The sequence below is a fragment of the Polyodon spathula genome, chromosome 3, assembly GCF_017654505.1.
Source record: "Polyodon spathula isolate WHYD16114869_AA chromosome 3, ASM1765450v1, whole genome shotgun sequence".
NCBI lineage: Eukaryota > Metazoa > Chordata > Actinopteri > Acipenseriformes > Polyodontidae > Polyodon > Polyodon spathula.
In genome coordinates this window covers 44,419,470-44,430,100 of record NC_054536.1, presented here as the reverse complement: position 1 = coordinate 44,430,100, position 10,631 = coordinate 44,419,470, and the positions used below count along the sequence as shown (strand labels likewise).

The 10,631-nt window shown below is 36.2% G+C and overlaps 1 protein-coding gene across 1 annotated transcript in view; it reads left to right on the top strand.

Moving 5' to 3' along the window:
• The first annotated feature begins 4,104 nt into the window (after positions 1-4,104).
• Positions 4,105-10,631, top strand: part of LOC121313121 (zinc transporter ZIP6-like) — a 59,266-nt gene continuing 52,739 nt past the window's right edge. Inside the window, exons 1-2 of the mRNA XM_041245306.1 lie at positions 4,105-4,188; positions 6,655-7,473. Coding sequence (XP_041101240.1) covers positions 4,135-4,188; positions 6,655-7,473 — 873 coding nt within the window. The 5' untranslated portion in view covers positions 4,105-4,134. The remainder of the gene's footprint in view (positions 4,189-6,654; positions 7,474-10,631) is intronic.

Sequence of the window (10,631 nt, the reverse complement as noted above, 5' to 3'; positions counted from 1 at the left end):
CGCATAGTGTAGGTATGGTGTAGATGTGCAACAGGTATTTATATTTGTTGGGGGTGTCTTAATTTTATAGAAACTGAACCCCAAAGATAACTATCTGTCGTCACGCTTGTCTGATGTTATTGCTAGTCAGAGTGGCTTGCGACCGCCATTGCACTGAATAGACAGACAATGGAATATATAGCTCAGCACACGTGGGTCACATCTGTGATTTTCCAGTGTTATGTCTGGCCAGTCTTTAGGATGTATTTGTCATGTGCTTAGTGATGTCATCGATGATGTCAAGTGTGCCGGGAAGCATACACAAGGGTGCAGAGTTAAGATTATGTGGCTACATTAACTTGCAATTTCCTAACCTTTTGGACTTTTGCAATGAAACCTGAACGTTGCTTTAACAAAGTATGTGTGTATATATATTTAAGGTAATGCAGGAAGCTAAACTGAAATCGACAAGACGCATAGGAAAAATAAATAATGAAATAGAGAGAGTTATCAATGACATAAATTGCAGTTCCTCAATCAGAAATTAGACAGGGTTACTTCTTAAAGTAGAAAACCATGAGAACAAAAAACTAGAACATTTGAACAGCAAAAAGTGAATGAAATTACACAAATTAATAGATCAACGAGGATTACAAAATAGAATAGGTCTAGAAAAAATAAAAATTTCAAATCAAAACAAAAACCAGAATAAGGAAAACACTGCTGAAACACTTTCGATTAGATTGCTTGAGCAATGTGAGTATAATAGTTATGACGGTTACAGCATAGTTCAAATAGAGAAGGATGGAAACTGTTTCTTTAGATGTTTAGGTGTGGTTTTATATAGTTTACAAAAAGATCATCGAACAGTTAGACACAATGTAATAGGACTAATGGAAAGCAATATCAAACGATATGAAATGTACATCGACTCAGTGACCCATATTGAAAAAATGAAGTTAAGTGACGGCAGTATAGATTCTTGGGCTACAGAGGCAGAAGTTATGGCAGCTGCAGACCTACTAAATAGGCCCATACACGTATACACAGACTTAAAGAATAAGGATTGTTTTAAATATGAAGGCACAATAGAAACTATTAAAAATAAGAACGATCCAATTAATCTTTTATACAACAATCACCATTTCTCAGTTATTGTATTTAAAGACACTGTAACCAGAGGAACATCTGAAAACTGTGCCATCATTAAGAAAGACAATCAAAATACATTTAAAACAGTAAAAATAAACCAGTTTAAAATAAACAATAAAATGCAAAATAGAGAATTAAACAGGACTAGGACAGAGAATTCAAAACAGAAAGATAGGCGACCCAGAAATGGAGATGGTACCAAATACACTAAAGATAAGACAAAAGAAAAACTTCAACCACATCCCAAAAAGCAGTACTGAGTAAGGACTTAAGTTTATACCGACTAAAAAATACATTGATAAAGATAAACTGGCCACTGAACTAAAGGAGTGGGAGAGACGCTTGAGATTATCAGAATATTTTCAATGAAAATATCTCAGATTCAGAGGGTAATTATGAGCATGGGATTAAGGTTAATAGTACAATCATGTGGACTCCTCCGGATGGAAGAGCCAAGTGGTTAGACATGTACATTGAAGTAGTTAAACAAGAAATTATAGTAGGACTAAAGAAAAAATGTAAACTTAATTTAACCAATATTGAAGAACAAGCTTTGACTGAGTTGTTAAATGATGATGATATAAGTATAAGACCGGCAGATAAAGGATCGGGAATAGTGATAATGAACACAGGTGACTATATAAAATCTGCAGAATGTGAATTAAAGAATATGGATACATATGAAGAAGTTAAAAGCAATAGGATCAATAAATCGGTAAAAGAGGTTAAGGAAATTGCGGCGAGGCTATACAATAGAGGAATTATATCAAAAGAATTAAAAAAAATACATGCAGCCACATAATGCAAGAACCGGCCTAGCAAGAGGAAATCCTAAAATGCACAAAGAAAATCACCCTATGCGAATGATAGTCAGCACGATTGATAATAGCAGAAAGACAACTTAGGTCACACATTGAGAAATTACCAAGCTATATTAAAGATACAATACAATTTTTAAAAAGACTTGAATCCCTAAAGCACAACCTTCCAGAGAATACAATTTTATTTTGCATGGATGTAAAATCCTTGTATCCAACTGTCACTCGTAAAAAAACTTTAGAAGCTTGTCAAAAAGCACTAGATAATAGACTAGATAAATCAATACCAACAGCAGAGGTGCGGAACATGATCAACGTAGTTTTAGAAAACAGTTATTTTACATTTGTTGATAAAAATTACAAACAAAACGATGGTACAGCAATAGGATTTAAATTAGGAATGCATTTTGCCAGTACATACATGGGGAAATGGGAAGAACAATTACTTAGAAAATCAGAAACAGAACCTTTAGAATACATTCGGTTTGTAGATGATATTTTTGGGGTTTGGACACATGGAGAAGAATCTCTTTTCCAGTTTCACAAAATGGCAAATTAAATACACAGTAATATTAAGGTGGACCTTCGATGGACAAGAAAAGACATTTTTAGACACCATAGTAAAACTTGAAGAAGGTTCAATTGAGACTGACCTCTTCTATAAACCTACTGACATGCACCAGTATTTACACATGTCCTCTGCACATCCAATACACACTAAAAGGGCAATCCCAAAGGGTCTAGGAATAAGAATACAAAGAATATGCTCTAAAGAAAGTGACTGTGTAAAACAAAGACATGTATTAAAAACAAATCTTAAAAAATGAGGATACAAAGAAAGAATTATAGAGACAGAGTTAAGAAAAGTGGATAAACTAAAAAGAGATGATCTTAGATTATAAAAATAGAGATAAAAAGGTCAAGAGAGTCCCATTAGTAATGACGTACTCTAAACTTTTGCCCAATATTTCTAAGTTAGTTTGGAAACACTTGCGGATTCTACATAATTCAGAAAAAAATTTAAAAAGTATTTCTTAAGGCCCCAGTTGTAGCATTCAAAAGAGAAGCTAATTTAGGTGATATTCTAGTTCACAGTAAACATAAAAGAATAATTGACAGAATAGGTTCTACAAATACTTGCACTAGTACATGTAAAGTTTGTAAATACACGGACAAAAGTAAAATATAATTAAACATAAGAACACCACATATCCACTAAAAACTAATATCTAGTGTAAAAATAGCAATGTTATTTATGGAATAGCCTGTGAAAAATGTGATGAAATAAAATATGTTGGAGAGACTGGAACGACTTTTTATAAAAAAATTCAGAACCACCCTTCATTAATTAGAAATAAAAAAAAATGAATGAACCAATAGTACAGCACTTCACCAGTCATGGACATGACATAAACGATGTAAAGTTTGTAGTATTAGAACAGCTAAAATTAGACAATGTGACATATTGAAGAATAAAATTAAGTAAATGGATAAATAGACTGAACACAGTTATGCCAGCGGGAATCAACAGAAAGGAATTAACTAATTAATTCCAATAAATATACAAAAGTTAAAAATAATTACGTAAACAAAATTAATTCATAAGTTGTGCATGCTGATACCCTGGGGAGACCATATCAAGGCTGATCCTCAGAGCCAGCATTGCATGATAATATAAATATAAGTTTATATAAAATAATGTTAATTAGAATTAATATAGATTTAAAGATATAAGTAAAAGTGATGTCACATATAGAACACCATTACATCATGTAGGAATAAATCATGGATTTCAATATAAACAATAACAAGTAGTTATCATGGCGTCAAACACCTATAAATAAATACCTCCAGTATTTTGATTCAAACACATGCTGCCTTGAGAAAGACATGTACAACATATCGAAACGTTGGGCAGCTGGCTCTTTGAGCTAATTAATTATATTATACTCTATATATATATAGCTATATATATATATATATATATATATCTATATATATATATTATATATATATATATATATAGGGGTCTTTGACTGTAGATAGTATGTTTTCATAAGTATTAGCGTTTTATACAGAAATGTAACTCTACAGGGTACAGGGTACAAAAACAAACAAAAAAAAAAAAAAAAGACGAGGCATCGTCACGTGGTTCGTCACTAGCTCTGTGTGAGCAGTAAAGTAAATGGAGCTGCGCTTGGGAAACGCCGCGTGTCTTATGTTGGAAATACAACTACAGGTATGTATTTATTTACACTCCTTGCACCTAATCTTCATTTCAATACACCACTGATAACACCACAGCATTCTGCAATTTCCGGGTATCTTAAACGTAAGTGTGTGATCTAAATCTAGTTTTATAGTATTTGTTTCTTACTCCAGTTTATTCTGCGTTTGCTACTGTCTGCCCCTTCTGCTGCTTTGTCTTGTTTCCGGAGACTGACTTTATTTTGTGTTTCTGCACACGGCACTTCCACTAGTGCAGGGTGCAGTGAAACCCTGCCTGTGCTATTTCCAGTTACAGCGTTGAGACGGGTTGGAAGAACGAAGTGTGATTGTTTGTGGTATTCGCTTTGTACAATATTTTAACAATATATAAGCCTCATGTGTAAGGCCCAAAAGATGTCACAAGCACACACGCCCAGTCATTGCGGATGCAGTAACTGCAGTGGAACGACACAGTGTACTTACGTTTGAACGTCTTATTTTTATGCCTTAGTTTCCAAACTGTGTATGTTTTAGAATAAGTTAGTTAGCGACAACGTTGATAATATATATAAAATATGTTTGCTACTAGTGTACTAATGGAAATGAAGAGTATCATGAAGTCGTTTTGAAATCCAAATGCGAAATTCGGGACAGTGCAAATATACATGCATTTATGCCGTAAATTGTTAAATTATCAGATAATATACACCTTTATCCACTGCTTAATTTACTATTTGAGCGAATACAGAAAATTAATTTGTTGAAATAAATACTTTAGTGTAGTATTAAATTTAACTCGGCTGTTACAGAGATCAACCATTACACATACAGTACCATTAGATTTTTTTAACTACTATAAGGCGCTTTTACAGTAGATTATTTGTTTTGTTTTTAAATTTCGTATTTCATGAAGGGGGGAAAAAAAAAACAAAAAAAAAAACACCCTGCTTACTGGCAGAGGTTCCTCACAGCTAGAGATTTGCTTGTTTTGTGACTGGCCAAGCACAGTTCGTCCAAGAAAAGTGTTAATCACAGAAGTCCCGGCCACACTAACGGTAATCAGTGGTATATGACGAAAAAGACAATGATTATTTTAATGGAAGTGGAATAAGTGGTGTTTAAGACCTAGAGGTAATAAAGTTATGTTTTAGAATATTAAAAGACAGATTTTCAGTAATTTGAATAATTTATTGTTTTCTTAAGATACATGTAAAATGTAAGTGACAGACACAACATCATATATATCAACCTGATACACCCAGTAACTTATGCTAAATACTGTTTATATCAAGTTTCATAACGGTTTAATAAGTGGTTTCCATATGTAATGTGTAATCTACAGATGGATTATTGTACAAGCATTTTCATTTTGGTGCTTATTGCAAAATATAAGCTAAATAAACAAGAGCACCATTATTTTTATTTAAGTTTAATGAAATGCATTTTGTCACACAAAGAAATGACTTTTTCATAACTAACACATGGACAAATGTATAACCTGCCCAGTGAATAAACAGAAACTGTGTGTGAGATCAGTTATCTCGCACATTGAGCAATATTTTAATTTGCATACAACATATTAAAAGTGCCCAGTATGTCCCTTTTAATGTCCCTGAAGAATCGGTCTTTTACACTGGAATATGAATGCAAAGGAAAGTAGGCGCAAGCTTTTCAAACTTTCATAGTTTTCCTTGGGTCAGTATCTTAAAAACCACTTACTGTACTGATTGTGGTAAAAATGTCCCTCGGTCTATCCTATATTGGGAACTCAAATTAACGTAATATTCAATTTGGTTAGAACAATATTTATCAAATTATTCCCAACAAAATAATTTGCCAGTAATTCCAAATGAAAACTTGCAAAGCTGCATGTTCTACCATATTTTTATGATGTATTTATTCCTGTACAGTGCTTCCAGTGGTTACCAGCATAAATACTAGCTTCTGTCTTCTTTCCCAGCAAAAAAATAAATTAAATAAATAAAAGTTAGTGAAGCCTGTTTTAATGGTCATCCAGCTACCCACTGCTCCCCTATGATACCCTCACAAACCCTGCTATACAGTCGTACTAGACAGTAAAGCATGCATACTGCACACAGTTAATCTCAGGAAGTCAAGTGATCATGAGGGTAACTTATTACCAACACAGGACTTGAAAAGTGTGTGTGTGTGTGTGTGTGTGTGTGTGTGTGTGTGTGTGTGTGTGTATATATATATATATATATATGTGTGTGTGTGTGTGTATATATATATATATATATATATATATATATATATATATATATATATATATATATATATATATTATGTGTGTGTATGTTGTTGAGAAAATCACTAAAAGACAGACTTTCTCAGGAGTGATACACTTTCATAATAGCAATATATGATCAATCCCTTAAAGAATGCTCTGTGGATAGTTCAATAAACCTAATATTTAATATATTTTTTATGCAATTGGCTAATGGTCCCTATGTATTTTACCATGATTTTCTTTCAGAAAATGGCGCTGGTGAGATGGCTGCCTGTGGCCATGCAACTCTTTTTGTTCATGGTGTGCAAAGCACACTACCACAGCGACACTTACCTTGAGTGCAATAATGTAGTGGAGTACAGCGCAAGAGATCATCTGCTCAGAAGTGGCCCTGAAACGATCCAAGTTATTGATACCCAAGCAGCAGAGCACATGCAGAAACATCACCTGGAGATCCTCTTTAACCGATATGGGGAGAACGGCAGCATATCTATTGAAGGTTTGAAAAAACTTCTGGAGAGCATAGGGTTAGACAGGATGAAAAAGATGCGGGTTCGGGATGGGCAATTTGAGCACAAGCACGAGCATGATCGTGAGGATCATCATCAGCAAGGTCATAAGCACCATCCGCACCACCACCCACACCTCCATCACCACACCTACCAGCACGAAATACCGGCCAGCAAAAAAGCTTCAGAAAACTCCAAAATTATAACGAACAACTTAACAGCAAGCAAGAAAACTGAAGATTCCAACAGCCACCACAACCTTTATGCCAAGAAAGTGATTAATGAAATCAGCACCACTGCTGTGTACACCACCAACATTTTTTTGAAGTCCAGTGAGATGCGGGATAGAAGAAGCGTAGACCATCCTAGCGAAGCAGCACGGCTTTCCACAACTGCTGGGACCGGCTTTGCCAAACGTGATGTCCTGGAGACCACACATCATAGTCCAGTTAGCAATTTGTTAGTTCCAGGGGAACACAGTGAGCCTGCTCAAGTTGGGAAAGATAAGTCCATGCACACAGATGATCATGATCACCATGAACACCTTGAAAAAGAGGTAAGATGGATTTTGAGTTTGTACTAGACTTTTCTGCATTTGGGTGGGGATTTAAAAAAAAAATATATTTTTTACATGTTTAAGAAGTTTGCTATATGAAACCTATAGGTATTTATTCTTTCCCTAGAAGACTAAACTGTAAAAGTAGATGGTGAACAATCAGTAGTCAATGTCTGTTAACCTTTTCGATCATGGTACCTAGTGCCTTAAAGATATTTTGTGGGGTAAACTCCTTTTATCATATTTGGTGTTCACATCACAAAAAATATTTTACAAATGTAATTCTGTTGAATATGTTATTTATAAATCTATACGACTCATGTGGCTACATTTCCGTGAGTTATTTTGATGTTAACTCTGAAAAGTTACTGACCGGATTTTTTCATTGTGACTTACTACACTGCAAGTACATTCTATTGCTAAGCTTACTGCATATTGTTTAAAACCAACAATACTTACAAAACTCAGTTATTCACAAAACACAAAATATTTTAAGATGGAAATAACCTTTGATTAAATATTTTACTTGCTTTAGGATATTTTAATAGAGGAATTTCATAAAGATTTTCTGAAGAATCCCCAGCCCAGTAGGGATGAGCTCCACACTGCCTACTTTGTACTATTGCCTTGTAAAAAATGTGATTGACAAATCCGTTCGGAGAGCGTTATATATATATATATATATATATAGATATATATATCTATATATATTATATAATATAATATCTATATATATATAGATACTATATATAATATTATTATATATATATATATAAAAACATTCGTCTTTATATATTTGTAAGCCAGGAAATTTTTATATAAAAATCAGGACATACAGCATTAAAATAAAATAGGATAAATAGCTAGAGAAAGTAACCAACAGTTCTCGGTAACACTTTAATTTAGGTATCCGTCATAAGCAGGGGTTCACATAACTTTTAACATCAGGTTCTCACGCCAGTACCAGCAGAAATGTATAGCTCCACTTTAGAACTACGATCGCCTGAAGTTAAGCCTCTCATCATGTGACGGAGTTCATTTTGAGTCGATTGCTCAGTCATTGTAGCAGCTAAACTGAAAGGGTCGGTATTGTTGGAAAGTTTCCAGCTTTCCAGCAATAACCACATACGTAGTTCGGTAAGAGATAAGGGCACTAGGGAACTGCTGACTTGGAGACAGACAGCGTAAGAGCGAGAGACAGAGGCCCCGATCGTCGAAAGTTTTGCGCACCGCGCAGATGGGTATGCGCGTCGCAAATGGCCGCTGTGCCGAAATTGTGCCAAGTTGCCATATTCGAAACGTCCTTTTGCGTGTCACAATCCATTCTGCGCTGTGCAGAAATAAAATGTATGCATCGCACAATATGGGGGGAGTGGCCGAAAATATGCGTGATCATGGTATATTCAAAGGTAGACGCGCAGAATAAGGATTGTAAGAGGACTGCGTTAACTCCGCGCACAATAGCATTCCAACACTGACTACAAACGGGCAACAATGGGAAACGTAGGTAGCATGCAGCGTGTCCGTTGACATGTGGATGTGAATGATGCAGTGCACACCCAGCAACAGCAACCCTAACATAGGTGAAGATATGCTGAAAGGGTGTACTGGCCTCGGCACACATATGAGGAGCTCAGCAATGAGAAAATCATGTCCAGGTATCGTCTCGACTCATCTGTGCCACATGCTGCATGATGACCTGGCCAGAACAAACCTGCGCAGTCATGTCTGAGCAATTAGTAGTGTCTGTATGTGTATCTTGGCTACCGGGACCTTCCAGAAGGTAGCAGATGATATAGTGGGGATCAACCAGTCAGTCATGTCCTGCCACCTCGATCCGTTCATAACCGCATTGCTGCAACGTGCTGCGGAACATATTAAATTCCCCAGTACCAGAGCAAACAGTGAGGAGATAATGCAGAGTTGTGGTAGGCCGCGTGCGGTAGGTGCACTTCACTGCACCCATATTGCTATCCGGGCACCTGTTCCAGTTGTCCTGTTCTATCAGAATTTCAGTTGTATTCGGAATAGTGGGAAATTTGAATAGCTATTCCATGCCATGTAAACAGGGTATTCCGAAATGCAAAGTGAGTGAAGAAGAAAAATCTAAATCAAATCCATATTTGGTGTGAACCCCCTTTGCCTTCAAAACAGCATCAGTTCTTCTAGGTACACGTTCACAAAGTCAGGGATTTTATAGGCATATAGTCAGGTGTATGATTAAACAATTATACCAGACAGGTGCTAATGATCATCATTTCAATATGTATGTTGAAACACAATCATTAACTGAAACAGAAACAGCTGTGTAGAGGAATAAAACTGGGTGAGAAACAGCCAAACTCAGCTAACAAGGTAAGGTTGCTGAAGACAGTTTACTATCAAAAGTCATACACCATGGCAAGACTGAGCACAGCAACAAGACACAAGGTAGTTATACTGCATCAGCAAGGTCTCTCCCAGGCAGAAATTTCAAGGCAGACAGGGGTTTTCAGATGTGATGTCCAAGCTCTTTTGAAGAAGCACAAAAAAACGGCAACGTTGAGGACCGTAGACACAGTGGTTGGCCAAGGAAACTTACTACAGCAGATGAAAGACACATCATGATTACTTTGCTTTGCAATCGGAAGATTAGCAATGCCATCAGCTCAGAATTGGCAGAAAACAGTGGGACCCTGTTACACCCATCTACTTTCCGGAGAAGTCTGGCCAGAGGTGGTCTTTGTGGAAGACTTGCGACCAAAAAGCCGTACCTCCGATATGGAAACAAGGCCAAGAGACTTAACTATGCACGAAAACACAGGAACTGGGGTGCAGAAAAATGGCAGCAGGTGCTGGACTGATGAGTCGAAATTTGAAATATTTGCTGTAGCAGGAGAGCTGGAGAGCGGTACACGAATGAGTGTTTGCAGGCAACAGTGAAGAATGGTGGAGGTTTCTTGCAGGTTTGGGGCTGCATTTCTGCAAATGGAGTTGTGGATTTGGTCAGAATTAATGGTCTCCTCAATGCTGAGAAGTACAGGTAGATACTTATTCATCATGCAATACCATCAGGGAGGCAACTGATTGGCCCCAAATTTATTCTGCAGCATGACAACTACCCCAAACATAGAGCGAAAGCCATTAAGAACTATCTTCAGGGTAAAGAAGAAGGAGTC